Source organism: Rhinoderma darwinii, chromosome 4, assembly GCF_050947455.1.
Source record: "Rhinoderma darwinii isolate aRhiDar2 chromosome 4, aRhiDar2.hap1, whole genome shotgun sequence".
Classification (NCBI taxonomy): Eukaryota; Metazoa; Chordata; class Amphibia; order Anura; family Rhinodermatidae; genus Rhinoderma; species Rhinoderma darwinii.
The window spans coordinates 249,534,243-249,553,373 of NC_134690.1; the positions used below are offsets into that span (position 1 = coordinate 249,534,243).

Here is a 19,131-nt window from a genome sequence, read left to right on the forward strand (position 1 = left end):
GCAGATGTTTCACTGAATGTCACCCGCACTTTCGACCACCTGTGACCACCATAACATGCAGTAAACCAGTGCTATTGTGACTAGTCAGATGCCTTTCCACAAGTAAAATTGAAACTTCGATCTGATTGGTTGACTTTTGCTTCGTTGTAGTTTTTTTTGATACTTGTGCCATTGTGGAATTTTACATATGATTGTTTTTTTTCGTACCAGAAGTGAGGGTGTTTGATGAGGGTCTTTAGACCATGTCACTAGTACAGTAAGGCTGAAGTTTTTCATATTCGAGGTGCACCAGTGCGGGACGTGTTGTCACGGATCCCCATAGACTAGAGTCTATGTAGGGATGCGTGACGCGCAGTAAAATAGGACATGTCCTATATTTTCACGGACCCTTCACACGCACCGTTGAAACAATGGTCGTGTGAACGGCCCCATTGAAATACATGAGTCTGTGTGACGGCCGTTGTTGATACACGTTGGTCTGAATGAGCCCTCATTTTTGAAATTGGGTTTATATAATATTCAAATTTTCTGAGATACTAAATTTGAGGTTTTCATTAACTGGTCGCCATAATCGTCAACATTAAAAGAAAAAAATGCTGTAAATAGATCACTCTGTGTGTAATGAATCTATAGAATATATGAGAGACACTGTTTGAATTGAATTACTGAAATAAATAAACTTTTTGATAATATTCTTATTCATTGAGAAGGACTAGTATATATTCAGGAATAGATTTTATGTAATTTCTGAATATATTAGTATACATTTACCACATGTGATCCTAGAATTTAATCCTATTAAAATACAATAATGAGATATGTAAGGTCCGGCAGTTCTGATGGGTAAAGTCATGCGACTAACCTGCACCATGAACAGCCATTGTGATGTCACCCAGCAGCCTCACCACACTGTGGTCATACCTGTCTATTGTAATGTCACTGGGGTATAGAATGTGGCGCTGGGCACAGATCAGTCACTCATCAGCTGGATGTGACACGTGAGTACTGGATTTTTACTATGTCTGTCTGTGGGTGATTCTGCTGTGTGTACATTATAATTCCTGTCCTAAGATTATCTAGATATTTGATAATTTGGCCATTATTGCTTGTTTAGAAGGAATTCCAGTGTCCCAGTATAATGAAGTCATAGCTTATAACTAGATTGTTGATATGGTCACTCTCAGGCTATGGAGTCGCCCACACAAAAAAAGAACATAATTTCCACGTAATTGTTCTATATACACTGAGGTAATAGAAATGAGAGGGAGCATTGATCATTTTCCATGTGTGAGGAGTTTTAGGACCTGTCACTAGTCTTATAGATGTCAGTCAGCTCTTATATTGGATGGATGGACTGTTATCATTCTCACTTGTAGAGGAGCAGTTCCAGTAATAACCACTAGAGGCAGAGCTTGATGGTCCGAGGCCAAAGGCAAAACATCTGCACCAAAGGCCCCACCTCCATCTGGTGTCATGTATAGCACTGCTGTCACCTTATATGCCCCACTTTGGCACTAGAGCCCAGGTATAACTAAAACCTCTGTACCCCTATGGCTATGCCAATGATAAGTATATATTATTATACACGGAATAATACAATATTATACACGGAGTATTGTAGTATAGGTTTATCAAATGTAAAGTCTTACTATAAAACCAACTAAAATGCTATTCTGATGTCACTGCAGTATACAATATGGCACTGGGCACAGATCAGTCACTTATCAGCTGGATGTGACACGTGAGTACAGGATGCCTTGAAGTCACTAGAAAATAATATATTATAGAATTACATTATCGGCAATTCTCTAATATAAAGTTATTATTGGTAACATTTCCTTTATAACCAGTAGGCATCCTATAATAACCTGCAGAACTATGAGGAATATCAGGCGGCATATACAGCAGTCTGTATTCTGTCAGTTTAGGGACCCCAGGGGCTATGATATGATGTCTTTATATCATGTCACCCTTTCGGCCACAACCTGTATATAGTGAATAGATAGAAGGAACAGCCCACAAACAATGGATCCTATTTCCCTGCTGCAAAAAACTCATCATCACATTTCTCTGTTTTCTCAGGTTCGCAAGCTGAAGTGATTTTGTGACGAAACGTCATGCGATTCATAACTTTTTACTATCTGCGGCTGCAGATAGTAATTCTTCTATGTGGAGCGGAGGTAGTGACATCTTGCCTCAACTGCTTCACTACTCCAGCAGACAGAGCCAGTATCTGCCGCTATCCTGTCTCGCTGAAGAAGATGGAGGCCGTAGACTGTCTCCAGAGGCTTCACAGGGGTTTCGAGCCCCTGACTGACACCGTGATAGGTAACTATTATCTGCTTCTATTTCTCATCACTCCTTCATCTTATACATAGAACATGTCATCTCAGTATTGAGATATTGTCCTGCTAGACTGAAGCGTCACTTGTAGCATTAACAGCAGTCAGAGCAGGAAATCTCTTGTACATAATATTCACCCAGGAACCCCATCTCCATAATAGATCACTTTATACAATGTCTGCAGGACTCGGCATAAATCTCATGTGTCTTCTCCTTACAGCCTTTTCCCAGATACAAAAGATCAGATTGTATCTGAAGGGCTTCGAAAAAGAAGTAAAAGAAATCAGCGAATTATGTAAGTTCATTAAATCTCTAATTTTTCTCGAACTTCTTTAAAATTGTCAAAATTCAATGTTTATCTCTTTCTATTTATCTCTAATTTCTTCTAGACTTTCCACCATCTTGGGTGGAACAATTTGAAATCAAAATCGCTGAATTTGTTAAAGGCGTAAAAGACCGTGCCGCAAGTAAGTAACTAAAGATCCTCAGATACAGACAGTACATATGTTCTATATATTCTCCATCATCTCTTGTCTGTGCCCCCCTCCCCCCACACAACATAATTCAGCCTTAACCGTATCTATTCCTTCCACTAGGTCATACAGCGGCAGAATGCAAATCTCCATGCGGTAAGTAATGTCATTAGAGAGGATGATACGTGTGACCTCCGTTATGTACATGGTGGGTCTTCATTTACCTCAGACATGTGACCCCTCTCTCTCTATGTTTTTTCCCCAGGCCTTCAGAAAGAGGCCCGAGTCTTTAAATGCAGCCGATGTGCCGAGGAAGATTGTCAGCTCCCCGTGACCTGTCCCAGTAAGTTTCTATCATCAATTTATAAATCTCATGTAAAGCTGTTAGTTTATAGGTGTGTTAGACCATTGTTTCCCTTCTCTGTCTTTTCAGTTGAGGAAATGCATGTGATAGAGCTGGAAAAGACCATCATCCAATGCGGGGCATCCTTTCCCCTTCCGGACTATGCGACAGTCGTCTGGAAGTACGCCAAAAACGTAAGTATTCAGGTTACATTTATAACCATTATATTACAGTACAAAGACAAACCTGTAATCTCCCCTCGTTTCTACTCCACATATGAGTAATGTCTTCTCTGATGTCATCAACGTTTTCATTTATAGATGAAGGCGACTGATTTAGGTTATTTTAAAGACATCTATAGTGGGGAAGACCTATTTGTGATGATTGAGCCTACACGAGCCAGCCACATGGGAACTTATGCCTGCGAGGTCACGGATGAGGATGATGACATCATACTCCGCAAATTCTACTATCTGGATGGTAAGACTTTTGAAAGTTTTTAGTCTCTCAAATATTTTATTTTATTCTGGTCTGTCACATAAATGTATATACTAGATCAGCGACTTCTGCCTCTGCACTGCTCTTACAGTAAAGAATTCTTTCTGATAATCTATGTCTGTCTATGATCCAGCGCTGCTTATACAGAAGACGACATTCTCATTATTTACTTCTATTTATCTTCTGTATTTTAGTGACACCCACTGATACAAGGGAAGCCTCCGAAGTAGAGCGATACTTCCGTCATGCTCTGGAATCAACAAAAATACCAGAGGAGAAGGAAGAGGAAATGATTAAACATGTACCATCCACCCTGGAGAAAATCCAAACATTCTTCCAGAGCTACATCCTCTATGCCATCTATGCCGGAGTCTGCTGCCTGATAGTGACATTATTGGTTGGAGCCCTGTGGCGTTATGCCCTCAGTGTTGATTAAAAAAATTAAATACAGAAACATCAAGAACCATCGTCCCGTCAGGGCATTATCATATGGTGTAAAAAACATCTGGAGTCAACAACAACAGACTCTCAAGAAACATCATGGGTATTCCCTCAAGCCTGGACACAAACCCTATCATCAAAGCAGCGCACCCAAAAGAGACCGTGAATAATGTTCAGGATGAAGATAAGGAGGTCACCACCTAATCAAATCTAACCTGCAACAAAACCATCGCTGCAGGGGCACAGTGGGAACCCCTCAAACCTGGACAAGATCTTTATCACCGGTCAAAGCTGCGCACTCTGAAGGGACCTAGAAATGTTCAGGAAAGTGAGGAGAAGAACACCTAAGTACCGAAACCTGCAGCATAATATCTCTGCAGGCTTATTACCCAAATCCTACGGCTCAAAAAAAAAAGTAAGAGGCAAAGTGGGAACCCCTCAAGTCTGGAAAAAAAAACCTTATCACTGGTCATTGTGGAGCGCCCTGAAGTGACCCAGAAATAATATTCAGGAACAAGAGGTGAAAAACACCCATTTACATCTAACCTGCAGCAAAACCAACGCTGCAGAGTCACAGTGGAAACCCTCAGGCCCGGATATGACCTTTATCACCGGTCATAGGCGGCGCACCCTAAAGAAACCTGGAAAAAATGTTCAGAAAATAGAGGACACCACTATATCACCCCTTACCTGCAGCATTATATCTCTGCAGGATTATTACCTAACCCTATTCTTATCCTAATATCTATAAAATAAAAACGAAAAAACTTAAATTGTGTTTTTATTAAATAGCAACTAAAAGAGACTGTCACCAGATTATCAAATCCCTATTGCATGTGATCGGCGCTGCAATGTAGATAACAGTAACGTTTGTTTGTTTTTTAAAAACGTTCATTTTTGGCCAAGCTATGAGCTATTTTATATATATGCAAATGAGGTTTGAAATGGACAACTGGGCGTTTTTTTTTTTCGTTATATAAAACTGGGCATGTATTGTGTTTTTAACTGGGCGTGTTTACGTGTATGACACTGACCAATCAGTGACCAGTCAGCATGATACACTCCTCTACATTCATTTACACAGCAGCGATGTGCAGCCACATAAACAGAGATTAACATTAATCAAGTGTCCTGATAATGAATACACATGATCATCCAGCCTGGACGTCATGTGTATCAGAATCCTGACACTTCTGACTCTTTTCTTTGAGATTTCTAGCAAGGGAAACAAAATCTCGTTTACCTCCGTAATCTCGCGAGATTTCGTTTCCCTTGCTAGAAATCTCACAGAAAAGATTCAGAAGTGTCAGGATTCTGAATACACATGACGTCCAGGCTGAATGATCATGTGTATTCATTATCAGGACACTTGATTAACGTTAATCTCTGTTTATGTGGCTGCACATCGCTGCTGTGTAAATGAATGTAGAGGAGTGTATCATGCTGACTGGTCACTGATTGGTCAGCGTCATACACGTAAACACGCCCAGTTAAAAACACAATACACGCCCAGTTGGACATAACGAAAAAAAAACGCCCAGTTGTCCATTTCAAACCTCATTTGCATATATATAAAATAGCTCATAACTTGGCCAAAAATGAACGTTTTTAAAAAAACAAATACTTTACTGTTATCTACATTGCAGCGCCGATCACATGCAATAGGAGATAGGGATTTGAGAATCTGGTGACAGAGCCTCTTTAAAGAGGTTTCCCAGCCTTATGTACACAGTCAAGTCCCATAATTATGACCACCGGGAAATATCCAGAGTAAACGCCATGTGCAGTATGGACAGCAGCTAGACGGGCTGGGAGTGACTCAATAAGGTGCTGGTATGTCATCTCCGGTATCTGGAGCCGTTCTGACTGCAGAGCATCCCACATTTGCTGGAGGGTGCGTGGGGAGGATTCATAGAGCGAACAAGACGATCGAGGTCTCACAGATGTTCAATTGGGTTCAAGTCTGGTGAATTAGTGGGCCAGGGAATACTCGGAAGCAGGGGCATAGCTAGGTGTTTAGCACAGGCAGGGCAAAACACATCTGAGTGGGCCTCAACCCAGTTGGCCCCCCAACGCATGTAACACACAGGATCAAGCTGTTACCGATCACATCTAAGGCTTCGTTCACATCTGCATCGGGATTCCGATCACGTGTTCCATCAGATATTTCCGTCAGGGGAACCCATGAACGGAACCTGAAACGGAAACCAGACGGAAACTATAGCTTTTTGTTTGTATTACCATTTATTTCAATAGTAATGCTTTCATTGCTAACAGTCTCCGTTTGTCTGCATTCCGTAAGGTTTCCATTTTTTTGGTGGAATCAATAGCGTAGTCGATTGAGATCAATGGTAATGCAAACGGAAAGCTATGGTTTCCGTTCGCTTTCCGTTCATGGTTTCCCCTGACGGAAATATCTGATGGAACCCATGAATGGAACCTCGATGGAGATTTGTAACGAAGCCTAAATTCATAACTTAGATGTGATCGATAACCTAGGTGTCAGATACACGCAGGACCCGCTGTCACTGAACCAGTTAGTCCCGCCGGTCTTTACGTATTCAGGTCTAAACACTAGCTACAGCTGCTTTGTATATAGGATACAAAGCAGCTGTATCTCAAAAAGGTAAAATAAGTTTTAATAAAAACAAATATATATAAAAACTAGAATTGGAATTGCATCAATTTTTTCGTACCATTAAGTTAAAAACCTGGTTCGCATAACAAAACCATGAGCCTAGAGTTGAGTTGCCTAGAGTATTAAGACTTAGTGATTTTGACCTCTCCTTGAAAAGTGATTTTGTCCCCTTTGGTAACGTGGTAGCCATTAAAACCTTTATGACAACCATTAAGCTAGACGTTAATAGCCTGAGGGAGAATTCTAAGACAACCAAATTCAAACACCCTAATATAACTGCAACAGAGATAGAGGCACTTAGATAATTGAGAGAGAATAGGAATGTTACCACCAAATGGATATAAGTGATTACATGAAGGAGATTATGAGGCAGCTCCAAGAACAACACGTCTACGGTATTAACAGCTGACCCTAAGTTTAACATAGGGAAACACATTGTAGCGGCCATGACCACGGGCTGTCGGGTTTACTCACCGACGCCCGCAGCCATGGATCTGTGAGAACTGGTCCCCATCTCCTTCCTAGGAGATGCCAGCGTTCACTTTCGCTCCGTTCTGCTGTGTCCCGTAGGGTGCGCCCGCACGCTCGTGCCCGGCCATTAAGGGCCAGCGCGCGCACAAAGAAAATTGTCATCATCATCAACTGCCATGATTTCCTGGTCTATAAGAAGGCCCCAGGCCTACTGATCCTTGCCTGAGCGTTGTTAGTTTTCCCTGTCTGTCTTACAAATGGTCCCTTAGTGTTTCCCGTTCCAGTTGTTACCCATGCCTTGTTCGCTGTTTCCCGTGCTGTGCCTTTAGAATCAAGTCTTGCCACGTCCTGTGTCATCTGCCATATCCGGAGGAATCCCCCACGTCCTGTGTCATCTGCCACGTCCGGAGGAATCCGCCACGACCTGTGTCATCTGCATCGTCCGGAGGAATATACCACGTCTGACGTTATCTGTTGCAACCATCTCCTTCAGTACAAGAGCTGCCGCCACCGTCTGGACTATCCAGGTACCCTTGTGCGGGACATTGTATTGCTGGGGTTTCCTGTTGTTTGGCCAGCTGCCTCCCCGTTAAGAGTAACCACCCAAAATGACTAGTAAGGACACTCACCTGTAGCTAGCTTTTGAAGGTGAGACGTATAGTGGGGGGCGAAGTAAAAACTGAGAATAGACTGGATGAGATGGGTGAGAAATTTGTCTCCAGGGGCTATCCAAAATAAGCTTGTTCAACAACACAGGGATAGAGTGATGGGAATAGACAGAGAGCTCTCCTCCAGAAGAGAGAGTGACACGAAAAAGGATATATGAAGACGGATACCATTCATATCCACATACGCAGAATCGAGCAACGACATAGCAATAATAATTCGTAAACATTAGCCAAAACTTAACCCCTTCCCTCTTTGGTCACTTTTGACCTTCCTCACAGAGCCTCATTTTTCAAATCCGACATGTTTCACTTTATGTGGTAATAACTTCGGAATGCTTTTACCTATCCAAGCGACTCTGAGATTATTTTCTCGTGACACATTGGACTTTATGTTACTGGCAAAATTTGCTCGATATGTTCAGTATTTAATTGTGAAAAACACCAAAATTTTGATAAAATTGCAAAAATTTGCATTTTTCGCAATTTAAATGTATCCGCTTGTAAGACAGGCAGTCATAAAACACAACTTTGTTTCTAATTAACATCCCCCATATGTCTACTTTAGATTGGCATAGTTTTTTGCACATCCTTTTATTTTTCTAGGACGTTAAAAAGGCTTTGAACTTTAGCAGCAATTTCTCACATTTTTAAGAAAATTTCAAAAGGCTATTTTTGCAGGGACCAGTTTAGTTGTGAAGTGGCTTTGAGGGCCTTATATATTAGAAACCCCCAAAAAGTCACCCCATTTTAAAAACTTCACCCCTCAAAGTATTCAAAACAGCATTTAGAAAATGTCTTAACCCTTTAGACATTTCACAGGAATTAAAGCTATGTAGAGGTGAAATTTACAAATTTCATATTTTTTTGAAGAAATAAATTTTAATCCAATTTTTTTTATAACACAGAAGGTTTTACCAGAGAAATGCAGCTCAATATTTATTTCCCAGGTTCTGCAGTTTTAGCAAATATCCCACATGTGGCCGTAGCATGCTACTGGACTGAAGCACCGGCCTCAGAATTAAAGGAGTACCTAGTGGATTTTGGGGCCTTATTTTTTTTACAATATATTTTAGGCACCATGTCGGGTTTGAAGGGCTCTTGCGGTGCCAAAACAGTGGAAATACCCCAAAAGTGACCCCATTTGGGAAACTACACACCTCAAGGAAATGATATAGTGGTATAGTGAGCATTTTGACCGCACAGGTTTTTGACAGAAATTATTGGAAGTAGGCCATGAAAATTAAAATCAACATTTTTTTTAAAGAAAATGTAGGTTTAGCGATTTTTTTTCTCATTTTCACAAGGACTAAAGGAGAAAAAGCACTGCACAATTTGTAAAGCAATTTCTCCCGAGTAAAACAATACCCCACATGTGGTAATAAACGGCTGTTTGGACACACGGCAGGGCTTAGAATGACAAGAGCGCTATTTGGCTTTTGGAGATCACATTAGCAGGAATGGTTTGCAGAGGCCAGGTCGCATTTGCAAAGCCCCTGAGGGGACTAAACAATGAAAACGCCCAAAAAGTGACTCCATTTAGGAAACTAGACCTCTTGAGGAATTCATCTAGGGGTGTAGTAAACATTTTGACCTAACAGATGTTTCATAGAATTTATTAGAATTGGGCAGTGACAATAAAAACAATCCTTTTTCTTCACTAAGACGTAGCTTTAGCGCAAAACTTTTCATTTTCTCAACAAATAAAGGAAAAAAACTAACCCAACATTTGTAAAGCAATTTCTCCCGAGTACGGCAATACCCCATATGTGGTCATAAACTGCTGTTTGGGCACACGACAGGGCTCAGAAGGGAAGGAGCGCCATTTGGAGTGCAGATTTTGCTGGATTGGTTTCTGGGCACCTGTGGGACCAAAACAGTGGAAACCCCCCAGAAGTGACACCATTTTGGAAACTACACCCCTGAATGCATTTACCTAGTTGTGTAGTACGCATTTTAACCCTGCATGTTTTGTAGAAATTAGTGTGCACTCGATGTTGCAGAGTGAAAATGGGATTTTTTCCATAGATGTGCGGATATGTGGTGCCCAGCTTGTGCCACCATAACAAGACAGCTCTCTACTTATTATGCAGTGTTTCCCGGTTTTAGAAACACCCTACGTAAGGCACTAATCTTTTGACTGGACATTCGACCAGGCTCAGGAGTGAGAGAGTACCATGTAAAATTGAGGCCTAATTTGGCGATTTACAAAGTATTGGTTCACAACTGAAGAGGCTCAGATGTGAAATAATAAAAAGAAACCCCTGAGAAGGGACCCCATTTGGAAACTACACCCCTCAAGGCATTTATTAAGGGGTGTAGTGAGCATTTTCACCCCACAGGTCTTTTCCATAAATTATGGCACTGCGGATGGTGCAAATTAAAAATTAATATTTTTCCCTAGATATGCCATTTCAGTGGCAAATATGTTATGCCCAGCTTATGACGCTGGAGACACACGCCCCAAAAATTGTTAAAAGGGTTCTCCCGGGTATGACGATGCCATATATATGGAAGGAAACTGCTGTTTGGGCAAATTGTAGGGTTCAGAGCGGAGGGAGCGCCATTTGGCTTTTGGAGAGGGGATTTTGCTTGGTAGTAGATTTGTTTGAGTATTGCTGTTGTTTCCATTTATAATGTGGGGGTACATGTAAGCTAGGCAGAGTACATCAGGGGCATAGTCAGGTGGCATAATAATGGGGTAAAAAAACAATAAAATGATCCATAGATGTGTGTTACGCTGTGAAGCAATCCTTTCTGCACAGGCCAGTGTCGCACCGATATATGGCGTCCTTTCTTATCCCCCTTTTGGTCCACACTCCGCACCTTTGCAGTTTGGGGAATTTTGCTTGGAAAGTGTTGTCCTGGTATAATACGTGCAGCCTCGCTTCTAGCAGATATGTTTGAGTCCTCCTCTTCCTGGTTCCCTAATTTTAGGCCTTGATAAATCGCCTCTTGAAACAGAAGAAATGTTCCACTCGGGCCGGCACAACTGCATATTTTTTATTTCCTGACTTATTGGAGCCTTAACTAATTTTATTTTTTCATAGACGTAGTGGTATGAGAGCTGTTTTTTTGCGGGATGAGCTGTAGCTATTATTGGTACCATTTTGGGGTACATGTGACTTTTTGATCACCTTTTATCCTATTATCCTAATTTATCCTAAACGAGGCCAGGTAAACAAAAAAACGCAATTCTGGCATAGTTTTTTTAGGTTTTTTTATACAGCGTTCACCACGCGTTATAAATTGCATGTTAACTTTATTCTGCGGGTCAGTACGATTACGGCGATACCTAATTCATGGCACTTTTTTATGTTTTACAACTTTTTGCACAATAAAATTACTTTTGTAAAAAGAATGTATTTTTTCTGTCTCCAAGTTGTGAGAATCATAACTCTTTAACTTTTTTGTCGACGGAGCTGTATGAGGGCTTGTTTTTGCGAGACGAGCTATAGTTTTTATAGGTACCATTTTTGGATACGTGCAAATTTTTGATCACTTTTTAATCCAATATTTGTAGGGCAAAGTGGCCAAAAAACAGAAACTCTGGTAACGTTTTTTAAGTTTTTTTTTTTACGCTGTTCACAGCGTGAAATAAATAATCTAATATTTTGATACCTCAGGTCGTTACGGTCGTGGTGATACCAAATACGTATGGTTTATTATTATTTTTCAATAATAAAGGACTCGATAAGAGAACAAGGGCGGTTGTGTTTTATTTTATTACCTGAAACTTTTATCGTTTTCAAACTTTTATTTTTTTCACTTTTTCATACTTTTTCTTTTACACTTTTTCTTAAGTCCCACTAGGGGTCTTGACGGTCCAACTGTTAGATTTATTTTTTTCTAATACATTGCACTACCTACGTGATGCAATGTATTAGATCTGTCAGTTATTCACTGACAGCAAGCCGATTAGGCTTCGCCTCCCGGCTGGCCTAATCGGCTTCCGTAATGGCAGAGCAGGAGGCCATTGTGTCTCCTGTTGCCATAGCAGCAGTCGCCAGTCCTGATTGCCTCTCAGGGCTGGCAATCTGCTAGCAACCGCTAAGATGTAGCAATTGCTTTCGATTGCTGCATCGAAGGGGTTTATGGCAGGGATCGGAGCTAGCTCCAGTTCCTGCCATTATAGGTGGATGTCAGCTGTAACATACAGCTGACTTCCACCACTTATGATGCCGGATAAGCTCCTGAGCCGGCGCCTTCTTGCCGGCGGCTACGGAAGCCGATCAAGCTCCGCCGCCGGGCGGATCTTGACCGACTTCCGTGCTAGGCAGACCGGGAGGCCAGTATTAGGCCTCCGGTTGCCATTGCAGCCACCGGAACCCCGGCAATTTCATTGCCGGGGTTCTGATGAGCTACAAACACCTTAAATGTACAGATCACGTTTGAACGCTGCATTGAAGGGGTTAATGGCGGGGATTGAAGCTAATTTCGGTCCCCGCCATTACAGCCGGGTGTCAGCTGTAAGATACCGCTGAGATCCGGCGACGTGAGTATACTGCAAGGGGGAGTCTGGGCATATTACCGACAGCAGAGGGCTCTATGGGGCTGGAATAATCCACCCCATAGAGCCCTCACATCACTATAATGGAAGGATTAGTGTGGGTGGGGGAGGGTCTGAGCGTCTGACTGTCTGACTTACTGCAGAGAGCTCTATAGGGGGGGATTCTGCCCCCCCTTTAGAGCAGTCAGTCACATGCTCAGACCCCCCCTAACCTTTCAGTATAGTAACTAGTCAGGGCTCTATGGTGGGGGGATAATTCCCCCCTATAGAGCCCTCTGCTGTCAGTAAAACGCCCAGACTCCCCCCCCCCCCTTGCAGTATACTCCTGGCTTTGTAGCTTTAGGCTTTGTAGCTTTCCTGTGCTTAATTAGCGTGGGAAAGCTATAAGCGTGGCTGTGACTGGTGAGTCTCACAGTCACTCCCAGTGCACACTGCATGCGGCAGCTGCGGCAGCCAGTCTGACTGTGAGTCTCTGACCAGTCACCACCCACACGCAGCAGAGAGACAGGATAGACTGATAGTGCCTGTCGTTGAATAAACCCTCAACTACTACAGTTTCACAGGCATTGACTATGAAGCTTTCTATAGTGTAGTGGTCAGCTTATCTCCCTTACATATGGAGGTTGCTGGTTCAAAGCACAGCTGTTTTTTTTTTTAATATCTTACTTGTATTGGGCTTTGTTCACACTAGCATTAATATACATTTACCTCTCTTCCGTCAGAGGAAGAGAGGATCAATACGTTAAATGGAAAGTAACGGCTCCATTAGAATTACCATTGCTTTCAATGGTAATTATTTTGTATCAGTTGCTTTCCATTTGTCTCCGTTCGCTAGGTTTCCGTTCTTTTGAACGGAAATAGAAGTTCTGCAGACTTCACTTTTGTTTCCTTTAAAAAAAACTGAAACTTAGCGAACGGAGACAAATGGAAAGCAACTGATACAAAATAATTACCATTGAAAGCAATAGTAATTCTAATGGAAACATTGCTTTCCGTTTAACGTATTGATCCTCTCTTCCTCTGACGGAAGAGCGGTAAACGTATATTAATGCTAGTGTGAAAGAAGCCTTAGGGCCTGTTCACATCAGCGTTGGCTTTCCGTTCTGGGGTTCCGTCGGAGGTAACCCCGCAACGGAAAGTCAAACTGAAACCACAGCTTCCGTTTCCGTCACCATTAGCGCAGTCGACTGCGCTATTGATTCCGTCACAAAAACTGAAACCTGCCGGAATGGTGACGAACGGAAACCATTAGCAATGTTTCCGTCACCATTGATTTCAATGGTGACTGAAACGGAAGCTGTGGTTTCAGTTTGACTTTCCGTTGCGGGGTTCACCCGACGGAAACCTCCCACGGAACCCCGGAACGGAAAGCCAACTCTGATGTGAACAGGCCCTAATCCTTCCCCATAAACCTGCCCCCGCTAATTAAAATAAATATATTATATAATGTATATAGCGCTGTATCCGTCAGGTCAGCGGGACTGACTGATTCAGTGTCAGCGAGTCCTGCAGGATCGAGCTGTTACCGATCACATCTAAGTTCATAACTTAGATGTGATCGGTAATAGGCGACCTAATGGATTCAGGTCTCAGCGCTATATACAGCTGCTCTGTATACAGGATACAAAGCAGTTGTATCTCAAAATGTGCAAATCATTTTCAATAAAAAGTAATTAAAACTTGCACCAATTGCATTAATAGATATCTTTATATATCATAGTGACATGTCCGAAGTTTTCATCGGTGGGGGACCGAGCACTGAGGCCCCCACCGATCGCTAAAACGAAGCAGCAGAAGTGCTCGGGTGAGCGCTGTGCCGCTTCATTTATAATTGACTTTCAGCCGAGTGAGCGGTGTACGGACTCCTAGACTTTCTATTGAGCCCGTACACTGCTCCAAGGAAAGCCAAACAGAATTGAAGCGGCACACCGCTCACCCGAGCACTTCTGCTGCTTAGTTTTAGCGACTAGTGGAGGGTCTCAGTGCTCGGACCCAGGGGTGAACCTAGCCCCCTTGCTGCCTGAGGCGAACTATAGAAAGGCGCCCCCCCCCCCCAAATCTATTCAAGTAACCACTGCCGGACGTTCTGACTTTCTGCTGAGTTCAGCGGCCCTGCGCGGATGGCATGATGCAGTGACGTAATCGCGCTAGGCCGCTGACGTCAATAGCGTGCTCTTGGACTGTTGTAGACCGCAGGCCTAAACCAGGCTGTGGTCTACGAGAGAAAACGGTGGGGCAGGGAGTCAACGGCCCAGGGCTGTCTGGCACATTTTAGCCTGGAGGCAAGCACACAGCACTTTCCCAAGAGTAGCGGCCCATTTTGGGGGCATTGTGAAATTGCTGAGTTTGTCCTCCCTAACACCACGACTATAGAACTGCTACATGTCAATGGAAAAATCTTCCACCGGAGGAAAAAATGTTTCCCAATGGTGGAGTAAAAGAAAGCTTCACCTGAGCCTGGGACCTGGTACTCTGCCATGTGGAAAAAATGTTCCCTCTGGCGAAAGACTTTTCAGTTGACCGGTAGCAGAGTCTGAAGGGGAATTTTTTTTTTTTTTACCTCTAGACTCTAGTGCATTGCAGGGGAGAAGGAAAGTGTATATCTTTTTATTTTTCATACTTTTCCCGGTTGGTTCCAATGGACCGTTTGGACTACACCGTAGATTTATTTGACTACTTTGATGATCTATGTTTTTTGTTTTTTTTAAATAAAATGGTGAAAGCGGGTTGTGTGAGGGAGTTTTTATTTAAATTAAAAAATGTTTCTTATGTCCATGTGTTTTTTTAATACATTATTACCGCCAGTGTAATGGCCGCTATCTGATTGATAGCATCCATTACTAAGGCTGGGGCTTACTGTTAACCAGTAAAAAGGCTAGCACCAAACTCCCATTATTACCCCGGTACCCAACACCGCCAGGGGTACCGGGAAGTGCCGGGTACAATCCAATACCTGAACATATGAAGCGACGGCCGGGCACCGTCATCCCTTCAGATGGTCGGGTCTTGGATCGTACCTGGCTCCTCCTGGTACCCCTGGCGGCCTTGGGTACTGGGGTCATAATGGGAGGCTGGTGCTAGCCTTTTTACTGGTTAACACTAAGCCCCAGCCTTAGTAATGGATGCTGTCAGACAGCGGCTATTACGAAGACGGTAATAAAGTATAAAAAAAAGACAAAAACTCCCTCACATAACCCTCTGACCATTTTATTTAAAAAAATGTAGATCATCAAAGTAATTCAACGAATCCACGACGTTGTCCAAATGGTCCAGCGGAACCTGCAAAACAAAACATAACCAGTATGAAAAATAATAATACTTCTACTCACCTACTGCAGTCTTCTGTCTTCTGTCTCCTGCCCTGCGCTGCAATAGAAACTAGAGGTCAATGAACTCTACTTCCTATTGTGGCGCCCGGGACCTAGAGATCCGGCAGAAATATTAATCGTTATTAATTATTCTGACACATTTGACACATCTGACACATTTTTTAAACCTTAATGTACTGGCATATATCTATATACTGATAGTACACAGGCATATATCTATATGCCAGTACATTAGCCTGTGTACGGATAGTACACAGGCAGTTGTTAGGACATACCTAAGTATGCCCTAACAACAGGAAATATGGTAGGACAGCCCTGGGGTCCTTCAATGGACCCTGGGCTGTCTGCCCATATATGGTATGTCCCTCAATCGCGTCACAGGAATTCCCTGTGACGCATCCAAGGGACATCCCCCCTTCTCATTTTTCCCTGAATGCTGCAGTCCGCTGTGATCGCAGCATTCACGGGAATAACAGCGGAGATGAGAGGCTTCACTGATCTCTGCCAGCGGGGCTGCGGCTGTGTAATACAGCCATTGCCCCGCTCCTGACAGGAAGTGCGCGCGCGGTCAGCATGAGGTGATGCGGCCGGCGCTGCACTAATGAGCGGCGGTTCAGACACTGAACACAGAACATGGGTGTGTTTTGCAGCGCGCCCGCCATGTTCTGTCTTCCGTGCCGCTGCTCATTAGTGCAGTGCCGGCCGCATCGCATCATCCTGACCCCGCGCACTTGTTGTCAGGACTCAGGAGCGCGGCAATGAGTATCACACGGCCGCAGCTCCGCTATCATACATTCATGTGTTACTATACTGAGCTGTGCAGCCGCACAGCTCAGTATCGAAATACATGAAATAACGGTATCGAACCGTTTGGGGATGCAGAGTATCGAAACAGTAAGCCCTTATTCACACGACAGTGAAAAAAAATGTCCATTTAAAACTGATCAACTGTCAGTTTTTCATGGCCATTTTGCATCAGTTTGTCTCTAAATTTTCATCCATTTCAAGTCCATCTGTCCGTTTTTAATGGCCGTTTGACATCCATTTTGCATCAGTTTTTCATGGCCGTTAAAAAAACTGATGAATTTCATTGGTCAGGCTTTTTTTGTCCCAACCCCCTGAAAACAACCAAAGGAAGGTCACATGTTCACCTAGACACTATTTACAGCCTCCCTGTAGATGATGCCACACGCCTCCTGTATATGATGCCACACACCTACCTGTATATGATGCCACACGCCCCCTGTAGATGATGCCACACGCCTCCCTGTAGATGATGCCACACGCCTCCCTGTAGATGATGCCACACGCCTCCCTGTAGATGATGCCACACGCCTCCCTGTAGATGATGCCACACGCCTCCCTGTAGATGATGCCACACGCCTCCCTGTAGATCGTGCCACACCAGCCTCCCTGTAGATCGTGCCACACCAGCCTCCCTGTAGATCGTGCCACACCAGCCTCCCTGTAGATCGTGCCACACCAGCCTCCCTGTAGATCGTGCCACACCAGCCTCCCTGTAGATCGTGCCACACCAGCCTCCCTGTAGATGCCACACCAGCCTCCCTGTAGATCGTGCCACACCAGCCTCCCTGTAGATGCCACACCAGCCTCCCTGTAGATGCCACACCAGCCTCCCTGTAGATGCCACACCAGCCTCCCTGTAGATGCCACACCAGCCTCCCTTGTAGATGCCACACCAGCCTGCCTGTAGATGCCACACCAGCCTCCCTGTAGGTGCTACACCAGCCTCCCTGTAGATGCCACACCAGCCTGCCTGTAGATGCCACACCAGCCTGCCTATAGATGCCACACCAGCCTGCCTATAGATCATGCAGCATACTCACGAGAGCAGCGCCGTCTCTCCTCTTCTTCACTTGTGGTCACTCGTCTGCACGGGATCTGGCAAGGCAGCGCGACGGGGCGATGACGTCATCGAGTCGCCTTCAAACCCGAGTGACCACACCTGAAGAAGCGCCGCAAACGTGAGTATGCCAACGATAGCCAGCAAGGGAACTAGTAGTTCCCTTGCCAATCCCCATGTAACAGATCCATTTTTAACGGTTGTTACATGTATTGACAGCCGTTAAAAACGGATCCATTGACTTCTATGGGGGCCGTCAGGCCGTTAAAACGGCCAAAAATAGGACATGTCCTATTTTTTGACGGCCATTATTCACGGGCCGTTAAAAAAACGGCCGTGTGAATGCACCCATAGAATATCATTGTTCTGAAAACGGCCATGTGAAAGCCGTTAAAAGGACGGCCATCACATGGCCGTTTTTCACTGTCGTGTGAAAGAGGCCTAACGAAGTTTCCATGCATCGTGCATCCCTAGCCCTGAGTGCACCATATAGCACCTGTGTATGTGTCATGCAGAAACTCATATACAGATGCTAATAAAGATGGCTGCCCCCATCTTTATTAGTACAAATATATGAATAAATACAGTTATATTAGGGAACATTAAAGAGGCTCTGTCACCAGATTCTCAAACCCCTATCTCCTATTGCATGTGATCAGCGCTGCAATGTAGAGAACAGTAACGTTTGGTTTTTTTTTAAACTTTCATTTTTGGCCAAGTTATGAGCTATTTTATAATTATGCAAATGAGCTTTGAAATGGACAACTGTGCGTTTTTTTTCCCGTTATGTCCAACTGGGCGTGTATTGTGTTTTTAACTGGGCGTGTTTATGTGTATGACACTGACCAATCAGTCACCAGTCAGCGTCATACACTCCTCAACATCTGCACGCTCTTCTCCTGAAATATTCTGTGCTGCTGTGAACTCTGCTCTTACCATTACGTAGCTCTCAGTCTGTTACCTCTCCTCCACTCCTGTCCTCAATAACACCTTCATATGATTGGCAAGTCACCACCCCGCACAAGATCCGCACGCTCATCTCCTGAAATACTCTGTGCTGCCTTAAACTCTGTGGACAGGTCAGGATCCTGTTTTTTTTAAATGCTGCTGGGGAACCCGCTCGATCCACTATATAAGGCTGCGCCTCCATCCTCTTCTGCCCCAGTCACTTATTCCCAAGCACTGTAAACTTTCAGATTGGTTGCGCTGTGAATATTCGGAGAACGTGATTGGTTTATGTGCAGGGTAATGAACATACAGACAAGCAGTAGAAGACTGAATTCAATGAAATGCTCAGCCCTTAGTCAGTCTTCTACTACTTGTCTGTTTGTTCATTACCCTGCACATAAACCAATCACGTTCTCCGAATATTCACAGCGCAACCAATCTGAAAGTTTACAGTGCTTGGGAATAAGTGACTGGGGCAGAAGAGGATGGAGGCGCAGCGAAACGCGCGTCGGGTCTGGCAGCGGTCTCCCCTCCCGGTCCTGTTCTCCTGCTCATTTTCCACTACGTAGGTGTAGGTATACTGCTCATTAGTTTGCCTATGACTGCAC

General features: G+C 43.8%; 1 protein-coding gene across 2 annotated transcripts; it reads left to right on the forward strand.

The window, feature by feature from the left end:
- The first annotated feature begins 1,360 nt into the window (after nt 1-1,360).
- On the forward strand, nt 1,361-4,836 carry LOC142761075 (sperm acrosome membrane-associated protein 6-like). 2 transcript variants are annotated; one of them, XM_075864266.1, is made up of 8 exons: nt 1,361-2,328; nt 2,564-2,638; nt 2,733-2,810; nt 2,940-2,972; nt 3,082-3,159; nt 3,250-3,353; nt 3,480-3,639; nt 3,852-4,836. In XM_075864266.1, the coding sequence occupies exons 1-8, from the start codon at nt 2,118-2,120 to the stop codon at nt 4,091-4,093; spliced, it is 981 nt and encodes a 326-aa protein (XP_075720381.1). In that variant the 5' UTR covers nt 1,361-2,117; the 3' UTR covers nt 4,094-4,836. The 2 variants fall into 2 exon arrangements, with proteins under 2 accessions (XP_075720381.1, XP_075720380.1); XM_075864265.1 differs by having other exon boundaries at nt 3,082-3,353.
- Nucleotides 4,837-19,131: the final 14,295 nt, after the last annotated feature.